Source organism: Carassius carassius, chromosome 37 (genome assembly GCF_963082965.1).
Source record: "Carassius carassius chromosome 37, fCarCar2.1, whole genome shotgun sequence".
Taxonomy (NCBI): Eukaryota; Metazoa; Chordata; class Actinopteri; order Cypriniformes; family Cyprinidae; genus Carassius; species Carassius carassius.
Window position 1 is genome coordinate 2816443 of NC_081791.1, and position 20041 is coordinate 2836483.

The 20041-nt window shown below is 37.7% G+C and overlaps 1 protein-coding gene across 1 annotated transcript in view; it reads left to right on the forward strand.

Annotated features, from left to right (window-relative positions):
* smc1al (structural maintenance of chromosomes 1A, like) overlaps positions 1 to 19174 on the forward strand; it is a 65972-nt gene extending 46798 nt beyond the window's left edge. Inside the window, exons 9-26 of the mRNA XM_059527161.1 lie at positions 3272 to 3371; positions 6764 to 6871; positions 6960 to 7145; positions 7225 to 7404; positions 7960 to 8106; positions 8198 to 8335; positions 8510 to 8626; positions 8718 to 8824; positions 9094 to 9235; positions 9334 to 9479; positions 9837 to 9990; positions 12507 to 12620; positions 12727 to 12883; positions 13451 to 13605; positions 14828 to 14979; positions 15058 to 15127; positions 17855 to 17965; positions 18648 to 19174. Coding sequence (XP_059383144.1) covers positions 3272 to 3371; positions 6764 to 6871; positions 6960 to 7145; positions 7225 to 7404; positions 7960 to 8106; positions 8198 to 8335; positions 8510 to 8626; positions 8718 to 8824; positions 9094 to 9235; positions 9334 to 9479; positions 9837 to 9990; positions 12507 to 12620; positions 12727 to 12883; positions 13451 to 13605; positions 14828 to 14979; positions 15058 to 15127; positions 17855 to 17965; positions 18648 to 18728 — 2365 coding nt within the window. The 3' untranslated portion in view covers positions 18729 to 19174. The remainder of the gene's footprint in view (positions 1 to 3271; positions 3372 to 6763; positions 6872 to 6959; positions 7146 to 7224; positions 7405 to 7959; positions 8107 to 8197; positions 8336 to 8509; positions 8627 to 8717; positions 8825 to 9093; positions 9236 to 9333; positions 9480 to 9836; positions 9991 to 12506; positions 12621 to 12726; positions 12884 to 13450; positions 13606 to 14827; positions 14980 to 15057; positions 15128 to 17854; positions 17966 to 18647) is intronic.
* Positions 19175 to 20041: the final 867 nt, after the last annotated feature.

Genomic DNA, 20041 nt, shown 5'->3' on the forward strand with positions numbered 1-20041 from the left:
TTAAACAGAATTTGGGAAAAAATAAAACGGATTTCATAGGGCCCTAGTTATGTTCCCACGGGATGCAACAACTGCCTCATTTGTGATGGGTTTTATTGTTTTTGTCTTGTCATGTCATGGTTCTGATCGGGACACACCATAACAGTATATGTTGAGGGGCGTAACATTTCCGTCAGAGGCTTGAAACATTCGGTCAATCATAACACACTGGTAACCTGGACAATCAGAGCACACCTTGCTTTTCAGAGCGACCAGCCTTGTAAAAACTGATGCGTTTCAGAAGACGGGGCATAGAGGAGAAACAATAATGTACATTTAGGAAAATAATGTGGTTTTTGAATCTTAAACCACATAAACCTATTTCATTGCACCAAATACACAAAATAATGTTCTTGCAAAGAAAGATGTTCATGCAAAGAAAGATGTACCTTTTATTCTCTCTTGCTCTCTGTCGGTGCCATTTCGTGGAGAAGCTGTGTGTTTCTAAAGTGAAGTGAAGTAAAGTGAAACTACTTTGTTTGGCCTTCCGAAAGAGCACGATATCCGCTTCGTCTTGCCTAGAGCTGATCCACGCTGGTCGCTGAGGAAATGCATCAACTCTGTGATGTGGATCGCTGGTTTGGCTTTTATTGTAGACCAAGCGTAGTCCAGTCCTTCGTCAAATCTGCCGGCCATTCCTGGTTATAGCCGCTAGCTGCTGCTCACTCAAGCCACGGGCCATTCCTCACTCAAGCCCCCGGCTGTTCCTCGCTCTAGCCGCTAGCTGCTGCTCACTCAAGCCACGGGCCATTCCTCACTCAAGTCCCGGGCTGTTCCTCGCTCTAGCCGCTAACTGCTGCTCACTCAAGCCACGGGCCATTCCTCACTCAAGCCCCCGGCTGTTCCTCGCTCTAGCCGCTAGCTGCTGCTCACTCAAGCCACAGGCCATTCCTCACTCATGTCCCGGGCTGTTCCTCACTCTAGCCGCTAACTGCTGCTCACTCAAGCCACGTGCCATTCCTCACTCAAGCCCCCAGCTGTTCCTCGCTCTAGCCGCTAGCTGCTACTCACTCAAGCCACGGGCCATTCCTCACTCAAGTCCCGGGCTGTTCCTCGCTCTAGCTGCTAAGGGCCGTTACATAGTCAACGCGAGAAACGCGAGCAAGCAACGCGAGCGACGCGCTCCCTTTCAGTCTAAACAGTGGACGCAAGTGTCACGGGCAATGCGTGTATGCAATACACCGCTCACGCAACGGGGTAGTAGAGTCAGGGTGATATTAGTAGATTCGGGTCGCGTGATATTCAGATCACAATGGCAACTGAAGAGGAGTGTATTCTGTTGCTGATTTTACATCGGCGGCAACAAAGGAAACGTAGAGATAGGGCCTTTAAGTTCGCATAATTTTTCCTCTTCGCCTGCCATTGTATTCAAACCTTCTTCTTCACCCCCACCGACAACGCATAGTATTGCGTGCAACGGCGCGTCGCTTATCAAAAACTAGGACAACACATTTGGCTACGCACCGATGCATAATGGCGGCCGAAGCGTAACGATGCGTAGCCTCGGGGATGCGTATGTGTACAGATGCGTTGACTATGAAACGGCCCTAACTGCTGCTCACTCAAGCCATGGGCCATTCCTCACTCAAGTCCCGGGCTGTTCCTCGCTCTAGCCGCTAGCTGCTGCTCACTCAAGCCCCAGGCTGTTCCTCGCTCTAGCCACTAGCTGCTGCTCACTCAAGCCATGGGCCATTCCTCACTCAAGTCCCGGGCTGTTCCTCGCTCTAGCCGCTAGCTGCTGCTCACTCAAGCCCCAGGCTGTTCCTCGCTCTAGCCACTAGCTGCTGCTCACTCAAGCCATGGGCCATTCCTCACTCAAGCCATGGGCCTTTCCTCACTCAAGTCCCGGGCTGTTCCTCGCTCTAGCCGCTAGCTGCTGCTCACTCAAGCCCCCGTCTGTTCCTCGCTCAAGTCCCGGGCTGTTCCTCGCTCAAGCCCCAGGCTGTTCCTCGCTCTAGCCGCTAGCTGCTGCTCACTCAAGCCCCAGGCTGTTCCTCGCTCTAGCCACTAGCTGCTGCTTACTCAAGCCATGGGCCATTCCTCACTCAAGTCCCGGGCTGTTCCTCGCTCTAGCCGCTAGCTGCTGCTCACTCAAGCCCCCGCCTGTTCCTCACTCAAGTCCCGGGCTGTTCCTCGCTCTAGCCGCTAACTGCTGCTCACTCAAGCCCCCACCTGTTCCTCACTCAAGTCCCGGGCTGTTCCTCGCTCTAGCCGCTAGCTGCTGCTCACTCAAGCCCCCGCCTGTTCCTCACTCAAGTCCCGGGCTGTTCCTCGCTCTAGCCGCTAGCTGCTGCTCACTCAAGCCCCCGCCTGTTCCTCACTCTAGCCGCTAGCTGCTGCTCACTCAAGCCACGGGCCATTCCTCACTCAAGGAACATTCTAGCGCTTCTGACTCACATTATATTAAATTTTTAATGAATTGATGTGAAAACGTATTTGTTTCCTGATTTTAATTCACATGCTTTTTGATTTAATAAAATTACATTTATCCATTTAAAAAAAGTCAAAATAGGAATCCAGAAAAATTCAAACGGTCAAAACGGAATTTTGAAAAATAATTAAACAGAATTTGGGAAAAAATAAAACGGATTTCATAGGGCCCTAGTTATGTTCCCACGGGATGCAACAACTGCCTCATTTGTGATGGGTTTTATTGTTTTTGTCTTGTCATGTCATGGTTCTGATCGGGACACACCATAACAGTATATGTTGAGGGGCGTAACATTTCCGTCAGAGGCTTGAAACATTCGGTCAATCATAACACACTGGTAACCTGGACAATCAGAGCACACCTTGCTTTTCAGAGCGACCAGCCTTGTAAAAACTGATGCGTTTCAGAAGACGGGGCATAGAGGAGAAACAATAATGTACATTTAGGAAAATAATGTGGTTTTTGAATCTTAAACCACATAAACCTATTTCATTGCACCAAATACACAAAATAATGTTCTTTTTAGCAACATCATATGACCCCTTTAACAGTGGTTTAAAGGCTGAAATCTAAAGTTCATCATTTTAAAATACTTTGTTTTTGTGAAAACTGAGCTGTTAATTATGCTTTTTATAGTAATTTTAAAGTTTAATATGGTACTATAGACATTGCCATATACTCTGCTCATATGGTATTCATTTTATTTGCGTAGGTCTTAAAAAAGGTCTTAAAGTCTTACATTTTAGCTTCAAAATCATGCAGAAACCCTGGTCATTGCTCCTTTTTTCTTTCCGTTTCCAGACAGTCTCTGGATGAGCAGAAGAGGATGGAGGAGGAGCTCACAGAAGAGGTGGAACAGGCCAAACGAAGAATAGATGAGATCAACATGGAGCTGAACCAGGTAAGATTTCCGAAAGTTAAGCGCTTGAAACAGAAGGTCAAAGTAGGTACACCACAGAAAGGCAAGCGCTAAACTTCATCATACACGTTGACAAGTATGCAGTCCTATCAATTTGAGACTGTGGTTTAGTTCACAGTCTCCAAGGTAAACCATATGGCCTGCCTCTGGGGTGTTTTAAATGGAAGTAGTGAATTATTATTTTTTTTTCATCAAATACTTTGTACAACAACAAAAAAAAAAAGCTGTCACAATGGACAAAATAAACTGTACTTTAATAAATCCTGCCTATATCAAAAATGTGGTTTGGGTGGAAGCGGAGGAGGTCTCTTTAACCTTTTCAGTGGTGAATTTAAAATATTCTAGCGGAGATGGGCGCCGGCGTGTTTGGTTGCAATGCAGTCAGATTTACTGCACTTGAATTCATCAGTTTCTCCCGAAATACAAGTAATAAGTGGCTGGTGAACTGGAAGAAGAATAAAGTGAACTTTATAGTTACTTACACTAGGGTTCATTATCGAAGGTGATTCATCTGGGATAATGAAAGAGATATTGTGTAGCTTGTCAGAAATCTATGGCTCTGTCTATTAAATGCCGCTCCATTTAAAAGCAGGTGATGGCAATTTAGTGGTAATCATTGAACCAGATTTACGGACTAGATGCGCATGATCATATCATTTGATATATTGCCTAGCCCTAGAACCACAACCTTTTGCACTGCTAACGCAATGCTCTACCACTGAGCCACAGGAACACTGTTACAGGAACATTAGACTTTTTTTTCTTTTACATAACTCCTGGCATAAATTAAGAAATGAATATTTTTGGTTTAAATATCTCGTAATGTATAAACAAACCCGCGTGGCCATATCAACCTGGGATTATTAGTATTTATTAATATTTTCTTTTAAGTTAAGAGACGTTATATAAAAAATGATTATATTATTATACACTAGAACTGCTATGGGCTAATTTTACCCATGGCGGTTTTACAAATAGGCTACATAATAATATATTCAAATACATAATATATTCAATAATAATAATAAAAAAATAGGCTATCCAAGTCTCACAGTCATTGACTTTTACTAAAATTGTGTTATTTACAATCCCATTTTGTTAAAGTGTTTAGATAAAAACCATAAAAACTGTCCATTATACTCTAGTCCTCTAATTCCTTTGTGTCGCTGTCATTGAGCAACGTGTTAGCTCACTGCAAACAGTCACACAGCTGCACTTTCAAATTAAGATTTTTAGCCCACTCATAAATGTCAAAACTTTAGATTAATTCTTTCTTTTTTTTTGTTCATTTATTGTTTGCTACTGTTGCTTAATGCTAGTGAATAAAAGGAAACAATCCACTCGCAAGCCTTTGCTCATGACAGTACCTGGATCAGTGCAGCTGCGCCTCGGGCCGATGACGTCACTTCCAGTGAGGCATGTTGTACACTAGGGCTATGCGATTTGGGGAAAATATCTAATTGCGAATTATTATTATTATTATTATTTTTTTTTTTCCAGATATTGGGATTTGATTTGCGATTTTTTTTAAATTTGCTGAATCAAGCTTCAGCTCACTATTGTCAATGTGCAGCACTGTATGAGTATCATTACCCTGCTGAAAAAAAGGAAGAAAAAAAAAGAAATTTGTACAGTTTGCATTAAAGCATGTTTTATGCATTATTCCAATAGGAATTAAGGCGGGCGTACACGGTGCGAGTTTGCAAGCGATTTCTTAAAATCGTGTGGAAATCGCTTATGGTCGCGGCTCGTATCATTTGCGATGAATTACGAGCCGAGCAGAGTGGCTTAGTCGAAGTCGAACGCGTCTATCAACTTCGTGCGATTGCTTCTGGAATTCGCAGGTTGTAAAATCGTGTCGTATATCATCTCGTCCATACGATTTTCAGATAAACTCACTCGTGCCGTGTGCGTGGACATACGATCTTCCGACCATCCGAATTCGCACCGTGTACGCCCGCCTTTACTGTTGTTCTATTGGTTGCCATCTGCCATATTACATCCCACCAATAGAATCCATCAAATAGACACCATTATAGTTTACATTAAAACCAATACAATTCCCATTATAACCCTGAAATCCATTCAATTTTCAATTGTGTTTTTGGGAGGGGTTCTATATATTTGTTTATTTTATTTTTCAGCAGGCAAGACTATAACGGTATAACTACTTTTACAGAATTTACTTAATTGCTGAATTCCGCTGATAAGATTAGTTTTTCTATAAATAAAGAACTGTGTATTTCTTCAGTCAATTATTAAAGTATTACATATGTTACATTGGGATTTTAAGAACAAGTGGAAAATGTGCTGAATGTTTAATTTAATCCAAGTGATATAAGTAAGCAGTTAGACTGAATTAACATATGTTTTAAATGCGGAGCCAGGTGCGAGTCGGCGCAGGATGTGTGCGTGCATCAAGCCTTATCCATACTGCCAGAATATAACTGAGCATTAAAAAACATGCTGCGTGAGTGCGGCAAGTGTTAACGGCTTGTCCGTGACATGGGATGTATCTTTTATTCTCCAGTACTGAAAACAGAACCGATGAGGGAGCTCTTGATCGTTAATTCTTGCATTGTGATGCAGCTCTTGCAAATTACCTTTTTTGATTATTGTCTGTCGTTTCAAAGCTTAAGTTACATAACGTTTTTCTTTAGTTTTAATTTGCCTAACTATTGATCTGACCCTGTAGATGCCATAATACCACTCTGTCTCTCTCCTGCTTTTCTTTTTTGTTTTTTTGTTTTTAAGGTGGGTGTTTACGTAGTTGGTTAGAGCAGTGCTGATTGGGGAGAATGGAGGTGCGCTCACTCTATTAGTTAGTAAGACTGCCACTTATATGCTCTGGAACAGTGTAATATCGCATCCACATCGCAGCCTTTTGCGATAAGCAAATCATAATGTCTCAAATCACAATTGTGATTCGATTTCGATTAGTCGCACTGCCCTATTATACACTGCCCTGTCCCTCGACTCCACCCCCATTGTGTGGGGTGGGGGGGGGGGGGTGGGTTGTGTTAGCTATATATGAATGTATCCCTCAAAGGAACTGATTGTCTTCTGAAAAGTTCTATTCATCCTACCTTTTCTGTAACTCTGAATAAAGTAGTTTTGCTTAATGTACAGGGATAAAGCAGGGTAACTTCTCTATTTCTCCTTCTGTCAGAGAATGAATTGTATAAACTGAATAATCTCTTAACCTAACCGATAGTCTATGGAGTGTCCACAACCATGCCAAGAAATAGATTTTTGATGAGATGTGCATTAATCACTTTGTAACTGTAACGGGTGCAACAAAGCTTTTAAGGGAAAGAATTAAAGGTTATTCAGTGGGGGAAAAAATACATTATTTGCTCAACTGCTTCATACAGGTGATGGAGCAGCTGGGTGATGCTCGTATCGACAGACAGGAAAACAGCAGACAACAGCGTAAGGCTGAGATTCTGGAGAGTATCAAGAGGCTGTATCCTGGATCAGTGGTGAGAAGCAACTTATTGTTCACAGTGTTATTGCATATATGTGTCTTTATATAGCTGGATGCTCACATATGGTCATCTCATTTTCCAGTACGGGAGACTGATTGACCTGTGCCAGCCCACACAAAAGAAATTTCAGATTGCTGTTACTAAAGTTCTGGGCAAAAACATGGATGCCATCATTGTGGATTCTGAGAAGACAGGTCGTGACTGTATCCAGTACATAAAAGAGCAGCGTGGAGAACCCGAGACCTTCCTCCCCCTAGACTACCTGGAGGTGATGTCACTGGATATTTATCTCACTCAATGTGTTGTGCTTGAGCAAGTTGGCTTATGTATTGTAATGTCCTCAACAGGTCAGGCCAACAGATGAGAAACTGCGTGAGCTGCGCGGTGCTAAGTTGGTGATTGATGTAATTCGATACGAGCCACCGCAGATAAAGAAAGCCCTGCAATATGCCTGTGGAAATGCCCTGGTCTGTGAAAACGTGGAGGATGCTCGCAGGATTGCCTTTGGAGGACCATACAGACACAAGGTACAAAGGGGAAAAAATCATGTCACAAAAAAAAATCCAGCCATTGGATAGGTTTTGAGATCACCGTAATTCAGTAGAAATTAATATAAATGTTATTCTGTATAAAGAAAGTGATAATAAATCCATTCTAAAATACCAATAACAAGAACTCTGCATTCACTCTCTTCTCTTTTCCGGGCAACTCTTCTTCGGTGTTTGTTTACATTGGTTTTTGAAACAGCGCCACCTCTCTTAGCCTTTTGTGCAACATGTAATCCTAGCACAAATCTTATTGAAAGGCCCATGGTTTCGCTTTGCGAAACTGAAAAGATTCGTCGGACTGGTTCCGAAAAAAAATCATGCACATTTTTGGTGTGTGAATATTTGCGCTCTGTGTGGAAGCATCCATAGGAATCTATTGTTTTATTCCAGTGCGTCATTGCATCCAATATTCGTTTCTCTTTTTTGCACTCCTTGTGAAAAGTTTGGACATTACTCATTTTCGGTAGGAAATGTAAAAAAAAAAAGTTTTTTTTGGTTTGTATTTGGTAGTTTATTACATGTGTTGTTTTTTAGACTGTGGCTCTAGATGGGACATTATTCCAGAAGTCCGGAGTGATCTCCGGAGGTGCCAGTGATCTGAAGGCCAAAGCTCGGCGCTGGGATGAGAAAGCTGTTGATAAACTGAAAGACAGAAAGGAAAAGCTCACAGATGAGCTCAAAGTAAGTAATTCTGAGTCTGAAGGATGTTAAATGAAATGTGGTTAAGGAGATTTGCCGTTGACTGATTGGATTGAGTGTTTGTGAATATCAGGAGCAAATGAAGGCAAAGAGAAAGGAGGCAGAGCTGCGTCAGGTTCAGTCTCAAGCTCATGGTTTGCAGATGAGACTCAAATACTCTCAGAGTGATCTGGAGCAAACAAAGACAAGACACCTGTCCCTTAACATGCAGGTACCCACTGCTTTTTCAGCTTGTTGTTCCAGACTGCTGGCAGAAAAATGCTGCTTATTGCTTTTATAAAAAGTCTTTTGTCATGTAACAGTTTATTTGCCTTATTACAGACCATCAGAAGTGACTTACTACAGTAGTGATATTTGTCTCCTTTTCTTATTGGGGTGATTTCAGGAAAAGTCAAAGCTGGAGAGTGAACTTGCTAACTTTGCTCCACGCATTAATGACATTAAGAGAATCATCCAGTCACGAGAGAGAGATATGAAAGACCTGAAAGACCGCATGAACCTGGTAGGACACAGTACAGTTATGTAAAAACAACTTTATCTTGGTTAATTTATCACCTGTCTTCAGTCTTGTTGGTCTTTGTCTTTCATTCCAGGTGGAGGATGAGGTGTTTGTAGAGTTCTGTAAAGAGATAGGAGTTCGTAACATTCGTGAATTTGAAGAAGAAAAAGTCAAGAGACAGAATGAGATTGCAAAGAAACGGTGAGAATATTTAAAAAACTTTGATCTTTGAAAAGGTTTTTTTTTTTTTTTTTTTGCAATCCAAAAATATATATTTTGCATATTTTCTTAACAAAATTCCCTTCACTGCAATGTAGCTGAATGTTTTATTTTATTTATATATTTATTTTAATATCCATTCGAATTTGTGGGCAGTACTTAACATTTACTGTAACAGTACTTACAACTTTCATCAGATGCAAATAGTTGATGTAGCTTCTGATTAATCCTTTCCTCAAACTCTCTGGTAGCTTGGAGTTTGAGACTCAGAAGACACGTCTGGCTATCCAGCTGGACTATGAGAAGAACCAGCTGAAGGAAGACCAGGAGAAGGTGATCATGTGGGAACAGACGGTCAAGAAAGATGAGAATGAGATAGAGAGACTCAAGAAGGTAGAGAACATTCACATACTTGCATAATGATACTCCTTTTAACCTGGAAATTATGTTTGATCTAATTGAATCTAAATTCATTTAATATTTCCCAACAGGAAGAGCAAAGGAACATGAAGATCATTGATGAAACCATGGCACAGCTTCAGGATCTGAAAAACCAGCACCTGGCCAAAAAATCTGAGGTTAATGATAAAAATCATGAGATGGAGGAGATCCGCAAGAAACTGGGGGGTGCCAACAAGTGAGCCCTTTCAATGTTTTATTCTATATATATATATATATATATATATATATATATATATATATATATATATATATATATATATATATATATATATATATATATATATATATATATATATATATATATATATATATATATATATATATATATATATATATATATATATATATATATATATATATATATATATATATATATATATATATAAAAACATGATATAATTCAGCCATAATATTTCTCGCCATGAAAACAGCCAAAGCTGGAATGGCATTGAACAAAAAGAAACAAACATGCATAGATGTTTTCAAGAAAGTTGGTATGATGATGTAAGGAAAATGTTTTGTGTTTGAATAGGGAGTTGACACAGCTGCAGAAGGAGGTGACAGCCATTGAGACCAAGCTGGAGCAAAAACGCAGTGACAGACACAATCTTCTGCAGGCTTGTAAGATGCAGGACATCAGACTTCCCCTCCGATCAGGAACTATGGATGACATCAGCCAGGAAGAGGTATGTGCCAGAGTAACCCATGACAAAATAAAATCTCAAAGTTATGAACTACCAATCAGAAGTTTGGACACTTAATCAATTTGTTTTTTTCTAATATTAAAATAATTTGGATCTAGAAGTGTATGCTTGAAATTAGTGGTGTAGATAAGATAGATAGTCTCTGTGTGATTTATCTAAAAAGTTAACTTTAAACCTTATGTTTTTTGCCTTATGTGGAGTAGAATAAAAAGAAAAGAAGTCAATAAATGTCCAGAATTAATTGGAACTTCAATACTGTTTGAAAATGTAACCAAGATACAAAATATAAAATATAAAAGATTCATATTTTTTCCCCCTACATAATTTTCATTCTTGTAGTGTTCCATATTTTCATGGTAAGATATATGTTAAGAATTTTTTTTATTATTATTATTAAAATATCCCAAAATCACTAGAACAGTGTTATATATATTTTGCTGACTTGTGTACTTGCATTATCCCAAATGTTTCAAATAATTTTTAAATTCAGAGCAATTTATAATAGTGGCTCGTCCCTGGTCATTGCATTGCCTGCCAATGACGCCATGCACCCTCGATTTCCGTTGTTTTATAGAAAACACGGAAAGACAAAAGACATTTTAATATGTTATGGGTTTTATTAGACCGATGACAACCACAGAGTAGCATTATAACAGAACTTTCAAATGTATCTAGTATGACAAAACAGCGCTGTTTTACCCCACATGCGCACGACCGGAAGGAGCTGATGCCACCGACTGTGTCATAATAATAGTGTGTCATGCTCGTTCAGTGGCCTCGTTTTGTTTCGACTGCTTTCAAGTTAAGTCACCTTTATTTATATAGCGCTTTGATCAATACAGAACAATATATATAATACAAAAACAGTGTGTCGATAATGCAAAAGGCAGTTTATCATTGAATTCAGTTGTCATCAATCAGCTCAGTTCTGTTTAAATAGTATCTGTGTAATCAAGGCGACGATATTGCTGGAAATTAAGTGTCCCCAACTAAGCAAGCCAGAGGCGACAGCAGCAAGGAACCAAAACTCCATCGGTGACAGAATGCAGAAAAACCTTGGGAAAAAACAGGCTCAGTTGGGCCTTTAATCTAGATTTAAACTGACAAGAGTGTGTCTGCCTCCCGAACAGTGTTAGGTAGGTTATTCCAGAGTTTAGGCGCCAAATAGGAAAAGGATCTGCCGCCCGCAGTTGATTTTAATATTCTAGGTATTATCAAATTGCTAAGGAAAGCTGAATAGCACACCTAGTTTCCTAACTGATGACGAAGAATTGACAGTGCAGCAATCAAGTCTTAGAAAGTGTTCTAGGTTATTGCATGCAGAGTTTTTAGGTCCTATAATTAACCACTTTTTTTTTTTTCAGAATTTAGCAGTAAGAAATTACTCATCCAGTTTTTTATATTGACTATGCAAACTGTTAGTTTTTCAAATTGGTGTTTTTCGCTGGGTCACGAAGGAATATAGAGCTGAGAATCATCAGCATAACAGTGAAAGCTAACATTGTGTTTCCTGATGATATTTCCCAAGGGTGTATCATGTAAACCGTGAAAAGTAACAGCCCTAGAACTGAGCCTTGATGTACTTCATACTGCACTTGTGATCGATATGATACATCTTCATTCACTGCTACGAATGGATGGCGGTCATATAAGTATGATTTGAACCATGCTGATGCACTTCCATTAATGCCAACAAAGTTTTCTAGTCTATTGAAAAGAATCAAGTCAAGTTGAGCTTTATTGTCATTCCCCTACGTGTTGACATACAGTGGAACGAAATGTTGTGCCTCACAGGACCACAGTGCTACATAAATACAGACATACAACAATAAAGTAAAACAGTATAAACCTATACACAACTAACCTACTGACAGATTTTGATCATAAATATACTATATATAAATGTTTACCCATACATAAACAAAAAAATCTCACAGCCTGGGGGACAAAGCTGTTGAGCAGTCTGTATCATGTAAGGAAAATGTCCAGGATAGAGGGTAGAGGGGCACTGATGATCTTTGCAGCTGTGTTCGCTGTCTGCTGGTGCCCCTGTAGAATGTGGTCAGACTTGGTGGAGGGAGAATCACTCTTTTCTGACGTTGGAGAAAGTGTAGGCGCTGTTGTGGCTTCTTGGAGAATGTTGTGGTCAATAGTGTCAAACGCAGCACTAAGATCCAATAGCACTATTAGAGAGATATACCCATGATCAGATGGTCAAGACTTTCAGCCTCACCCTTTTTCATACTACGATGTTAATAAATCTTTAATACATTTGCTCTTCCATGAACAAGATTTCTGCTCCCGTCGGATTGCATCTGCTGTGGGGATGAAGACGACAACTTCCATGATTCCACACTCGCACTACGTCTTTGTTACTTTATGTGTTTTAAATACACACCATCTAGTGGCAAAAACGTACATGTTGTTCCTTTAAACCTTTTTACTAGTGTAAGTACAACATAAGCCTACCTAACATCTTGCTTGTGTTTGTGCTGTAGGGCAGTTCTCAGGCTGAGGAGAGCCTCAGCAGCAGTCAGAAGACATCTAGCACTGTCCTAGCCAAGGAAGCTCTTATCGAGATTGACTACAGCAGCTTGTCAGAGGACCTAAAAGTACATCAGTGCTTGCAGCTTTACACTATCATGCTTACATTACTGTTTTTACACTATGATGACTGCTATGGTGTGTTGAGATTGTGATGTGACTGATGCGTTGCAGGACTCCCTGTCAGATGAGGAGATCAAGGCAGAGATGAACACATTACAACAGAGACTCAATGAGCAGCAGAGCATCCTGCAGAGGATCAGTGCTCCCAACATGAAAGCCATGGAGAAACTAGAGAGTGTTAGAGACAAATTCCAGGAGACCAGTGACGGTCAGTCATTCCAAGCCTATCCTGTAAAATGAATTCAAATAAAAGTAAAATTGCAGTTGCTTTGACAAAGCACAAAAGACTGCAATTCTGTTTGTCATTGTGAATGCCGGTCTCACTGACCTTGAAGGAACAAACATATAAACACTGGAGAATTTAAAATGCATCCGTTGGAATTTTTAGATTTCTTCTGAAATCTCTTGTAGCAAAACTTACCATCCCATCAATGCCAACACTGGTAGCATATCTACTGTTAGTTAGCCTGTTACATGATTTTGCTCACAATCACCAACCTAGGATGTGATATAGTCTCCCCTCCCACAACATAAATTCTTATGAAATGATTTCTATAAATTATTTCAGATTTAAACAGTATGTGTATGTTTCCAGTTAAACCTGATTTAGTATAGAGTAAATGATGGCACAGTTTTCATTTTCTGGTATCCCTTTAAAAGGTTTAGGCTTGCAGATTGGGACCGAGTCGATCAGCATGTCTGTGGTTTGCAGCATTCCTAACAATTACGTGTTTTTATTTTTTATTTTATTTTTTCGTATGTTTGAACATCATAGAGTTTGAAGCTGCCAGGAAGAGGGCGAAGAAAGCCAAGCAGGCATTTGAACAGATAAAGAAGGAGAGATTTGACCGTTTCAACGCGTGCTTCGAGTCTGTGGCCACCAACATTGATGAGATATATAAAGCCCTGTCCCGCAACAGCAGTGCCCAGGTACTTAAACAATGACACATCAACAAACAATCACAACTTAAAAAAGGCAGCTAAGGACACACTTCTTCCACAAGCACTTAACCACTACACAGTCTTTAACCAATGCCTTTGCACATGCAAAAAAAAAAAAAGATCTTTTAAATTTCTCCTTTGTTTACTATATGATTGTTATTATATAGTCTACTAAATTATGTATAGCTGCAAACAAAGTATTCAATTCTAATGTCGGCACCTTGCCTGTTAGGACAGGCTGTATGCAAAATCAAAATACTTGCCTTGACATTGAGGTGATACCTTTTGGAGTTATATTTTTACCTGTAAATTATTTGCAAGTTATTTGCTTTGGGGAAAAACATCGCTTTAGTGCATTGATAAGCACAAGCACTCTGTCATTGGTGGCCAGCCTAAGGCACACCTGTGCAATAATCATGCTGTCTAAATCAGAATCTTGATATGCCACACCTTTGAGGTGGATAGATTATCTCGGCAAAGGCAAAGTATATACAGAAATGTGACGTGACACTCATTTTTTACTGTTCTTATTAGTAGGAATCAGATTATTATTATTATCAGTATTGTTTGGTTTTTCCCCTTTTTTTTTTTTAATACAGAAACACTGAATGTAAAAACAAATTACCCACCACCAGTCCTAAATTCAGTTGAAATATCTATGCATTCATAAATGGTTACCAAGTTCATTATAATTACTAAAGTTCTATCATTAAATAGTACTTGATTATCCAGATATCATATAATAATGCTTGACTGACTGATGTTAAGAGTGTACTTTCAGGTATTTAAAAAGATGTGCCAATTTAAAAACATATACAGTATTATAAAGTATGTGTGTGTGTATATATATCTGTCTGGTGAGTAAACCAAAATATTGACTAGCCAGTGGCGATTCAATTGCCAAGGTGTCCGTAGAGTGTTGCCTGATTGCAGAGATTGCTTTGATCAGATACTTTCTGAACTTCTGTTTTGTCAGCGGCTGTTAAAGTTATTTATTTATTATTATCATTAGGAATGTGAGCAGCACATATTTACATATTCCTCTAAACATCGCTCGCAGTAGTATTAGGATGTCTGCTAAAAGTAAACCTCTGCTTGTGGTTATCAAACTTTATCAAGTTAGACATTGCTAACCTAATCATTTAATTTACACTAAGACAGGTAATTTTTATCACTGGTGGTGTTCATATGTGTGTGTATTTTTTGCCAGGCGTTTCTAGGGCCTGAGAATCCAGAGGAGCCATATCTGGATGGTATCAACTATAACTGTGTGGCCCCAGGTAAACGTTTCAGGCCCATGGACAACCTGTCTGGAGGAGAAAAGACTGTGGCAGCTCTAGCATTACTGTTTGCCATTCACAGGTATGTACAACACACATTTACCTTCATGTGAAACCACATCTTTCACCAGTACCTGACACAATGTCTTTACCTCTGCAGCTATAAGCCTGCTCCCTTCTTTGTGCTGGACGAGATTGACGCAGCCCTGGACAATACCAACATTGGCAAGGTTTGTTTCACACCAGGGTTTATACAAGAAACTGAGGTGTATATTTGTCATATATTGCAATTGCAATATAATGAGTATTTAAGATATTTTATTCCTGCTATGGCACGTCAAAATCCTAAAAATTTACCTAAAAATAAAAATTGTAAATCATACTCAGATTTGCAGGATTTAGTTTTTTCGTTAGAATTTGTTAATGTCTTAAGAATTACATTTGATTAAAAAAATTGTGCAGCAGCCCTTTAACCCTCAAAGACCGAGACAGACACCCGCGGCTAAAAATAACTGTTGTGCTTAAATGTTTAATAACTTTTGAACCGCTAATCCTATCTGAATGCTTTAAAAAGTGCTGTAAAGTGGAGATTCTCCGAGTTTCGGAAATTTCCTATCCTATTTCCTATTTCTAAGGCTCTTACGTGATTACATCATATTTTGACAACATTGATTCATCAGAAGAAACCAATGCATTTCACTCCTCTGCGCCAAACAGAAATGATTGTTGACGCTTAGTCCCACCCCCTTGCCCAGATTGGTTCAAACGGTCCCATATTCAACCAATAAACATAGGTTTTGGTCTTTTGATAAACATATTTATTTGTAAATATGAATGAACGCAAAGTAAAGTCTGTCATGTGTGCATGAAAACAAACACAAAATAACACAAACGCATGAGAAAACTCTGAAAAAGCACAGAAAAACACGACAGAGTACTTTGACAAAACAAGGAAGAAACAGTGGCACATATCTGATAAAGAACTGGAACTAGACTTCACGTCACTAGGCAATGCCCCAGTAAAATCTATTCTGACGCAGATTACAGAAAGCGGATCTATATTTATATTATGTGTATTATGTATATTAAGTAAATAATTCTTATATAGTTCATAAAGATTTCTGTTGCACTCTGAATATTTCTCACTCTGGCTTTTGTGTGTAGTTTGTGAATTATTTGCATCGTGTTGTTGTAGAAGACAATTTGTGCAATGGTTTTTACTACTTGCTGCATGGTTTGTTTAATGTTCATACTCCGATTGAAAATATATTTATCTTAAAAAAATATATATATATATAATATATTATTATTATAATATACATTTTCTTTACTCCCTAAACATTTTTGGACACATCTCTATTGTCAGTAAATGAAATAGGCCTGTTTTTCACTTAAAAGCGCCAATAACGATATTGTAATAAATGGCTATAACTTGCTTGGGGAATGTTATATGTAAACAACATTTTATTTGGAAGTGTAAAACACCCAGATACAACAAGATCCGATATCCAAACTTTAGGAGTTTGTTTGTGTACACAGTAAAAAAAAAAACACCCAATTGCGTTTTTCTTAAAATCCTGTAATTTCATTCATTCATTAGAGAAAAAAAAGGACAGTTGGGACTTTAAATTAGTTAGACTTAAATTTCAAGTTCTCCTGTTTATAATGATATATGACACTGTTGATTCTGACTGTTAAAAAAAAACAAAGAAAAGTGCAGGTGTGTCAGGCACCCCAAAAATGTTCTAGGTCTTTAAGGGTTAAAAGAGCAAACTCTGGCCTCTTTCAGTGACCAATTGAGCTAAAAACAAACAAAAGTTTATTGGGTTCACATTGACCTGGTGCAACCAAAATAGACTTTTAGTCCACTTTTAATCCATGTGAATAATTTTTATAGAATTATGAATAATTACAATAGCTACAATATTACAATAAATCAGTACAGAAATTCTAATTATAAATAATATCAATGAATACCTTTCTGTTGTAATTACTATTGTTAAATTATATGGTATGCAGATGTGGCATAAAATACAGTTTTACAGGCAATTACGCTGTGCTTCACACTATATCCAGGTGGAACCGGGACCATGAGTGTAATGTGGTAGATATTTGTTTTATGTGCTTTCTAAATGTGCACTTCATTATGCTTTCACTTATTTGAGATTTCTTTTTTTTTTTTTTTTTTACATTTTATTTATGAGTGTTTTTTTTACATTACTCAAATCAGTCCAAGTAGTACCTGATAATTCAATTGCATTGATTTGGGTGAACCTTTGTCTTATTTCTTGAAAATTTCTAATCGTTTGCAGTTGTAAGTTGTAAACATTTGAACTGAGCATTCTTTTCAGTTGAATTTTTAATACCCTTAAAATTACCTTTTTAATAATGAGATGGTTATTCAGGTTTGTAAAATCAAGTTGTCTTTGGACAAGTTATTGTCAGACATTTTTCAAATTGCAGTTGTCTTAATTTTACTTTTTAAGTGATTATGTTGGCATTAATATTGAAAAAGATACAGTAATGGGAAATGCAGCAGTCGTAATAAATAGTATGTCAGTTGTGTGTACGGAGTTGTAATCTCATTTTCTTTTTCTTTACTTTCTTTTTTTCTTTTTAATTTTTATATACATAACGTTTGTATACTCTGTAAATGTCGTAAATTAAAATGTATCTGCATATTTCCATTTCCTAAAAATAATTTTTGGGGAAATGGAAATATTTATATACATTTTAATTTGACATTTACATATTAAACCTTTATGGTGCAGTGTAGATTGAAATATGGCTGATAGGAATTCATGGATGACCCTAATTTTTATATTAAACCAGATAAGTAGACAAAAACATATGATTAAAATGCTATACAGTTGTTATAGATACTGTAATATTGTATCTTATAACCCAGAAATTTCTAAACTGTCATCTTTCACTAATCCTTATCTGTGTTGTGTAAGGTTGCAAACTACATCAAGGATCAGTCAGTGCAGAACTTTCAGGCTGTAGTGATCTCCCTCAAAGAGGAGTTTTACACAAAAGCAGACTCCCTGATCGGAGTCTATCCAGAGGTAAGATTCTCACTTACATCATGTGTTAATTACTGTGCTATATATATATATATATATATATATATATATATATATATTACTTTAAATCAACATCTCAATGAAACAGTGATACACATCACTTAATAATTCTAGATTAAATATATTTGTGACTACGCAAAGTTGCAATTGAGAAACTACATACAGATTTCATAATACTCAAATTGACAACATAATGGCTAACTTCAGATGACAACTATTTTACATAAATTCAACTTTGCATTGTATTTTATACAATACATATTGTCAAAGCAGCTTTACAGTATTAGCAAATGAGCCAACGGTGTAGAGTTACATTCAAGCTATTTTAGGGTAAGAACATTTTCACAAAAAAAAAAAAAAATCATATGTAATTTTGATGATCAGAGATTGTGCCCTTGGGGGACCAGGGTTGCATACGTAACCTTGAGGCGTTCTTAGAATCCTAGTTCTAAAATGGAACCGGATTTCAATATCCAAACCTAACTATCACCCACTTCAAGGCTGCTTAATGTGAACTAAAAGGTATATGAAGAAGTTATAAACATGAGCAGTATGGAATTCTGTAAAGCTGTTTATGAAACCATATGTATTGTTAAAGTCCTGTATGAATAAAAGTGACTTGACTTACTATGCATGTCACTGATTGTCTGCCCTTCCCCGACAGCAAGGAGACTGCGTCATCAGTAAAGTCCTGACCTTTGACCTCTCCCAGTATCCTGATGCCAACCCCAATCCCAATGAATGAGACATTACTCACATACCTAGAAATATTTGTCTGTTTTGTAGTTTTCAACGATCAGCTTGGCTTTTTTGTTTTTAGTGCTTATACATCACAGTCTCTTGCTAGATTTGAATATAGTTCATTATGATTTGTGCTTTTTTTTTGTGGTTGCTTGGGTCAAAATGTATTTTTGTTTTGTGCTTTTTGGCAATCATGTGATTTTGATTAATACATTGAAACTAGATTAGTCTGACTTTTCTAATATTTTTAACTCTGCATAATTAGCTTTAAAGCTTCATAATGTAAAACTTCACAATAGAGGTTATGTAATGACGAAGACCTGCAGTTTAACTGATTTTGTTAATTGGTAAAAGTTTGATCTCCACTTTTGTATTGACTGTATTTGTCCTTTTTAGTATGTTAAGTTTTAAGTAATTTTCTCTTGGAAAATAAACTTTGCTTCCCAGTAATATTTGATTACGCATGAATGTCTTGTTTGAATTTTGTTTGGTTTTTTAGTTTGTAATGGCTTTCTGTAACTTAAAATTTTTACTTTGGTTGTAATGGATCCATGCAGCAACTTACTGAGTATATGTAGAAGGTCACACCTAAACATGCTATATCTATCTATCTATATATATATATATATATATATATATATATAAAATCAAAGGTCAGACTCCAAGCTTTCAAATGACGCCTATTTTGTGTTAAGGCAGATATTTTGAGGTTATATAATGGACAAAAACTTTCTAGATTTTACATTCTGCTTGCTAAGTGTTCAATAGAGCTCTCCAACTAATTCATGGGTTTAGTTATTGTTTACACGCTAAGAAGCAATGGATTGTTTTGATTTTGGACTAATTTCAATCATGAGAATTTGCTGTAAATAATATGCCATTTTCCACGATCAGAGAATGTTTCATGAAATTATAAGCGTAAAAAACATGAATATTGCAACGTGTGCATTTGGAGTTTTATGTGTTCTAATTCAATGACGAATATCTTTGGTTCTTGTAGAAGGATAGATAACAGAGGATAACTCTGGGCTTCATATTAATCAGGAGAATTTTCTGAAAATAATGACATGCGGGTTTTCAAGTCTTTCAATCTATGCATGTTTCGTGAATTTATGAATAAAAACTCAACGTGAAGCATAGAGCAGTTTTTCTTTGCACCGCACCTATCTGCTTTCATGACGGATTATAGTAAATTTTGACTTTTTTTTAATTTATTTTTTTTAATCTGGGATTAAAAAATTAGTGCCTGTGCAGTTTTATGTGTTATAAATTCATGAGAAAAAACATTTTTTAATCAGGAGAATCTGCTCTTAATAA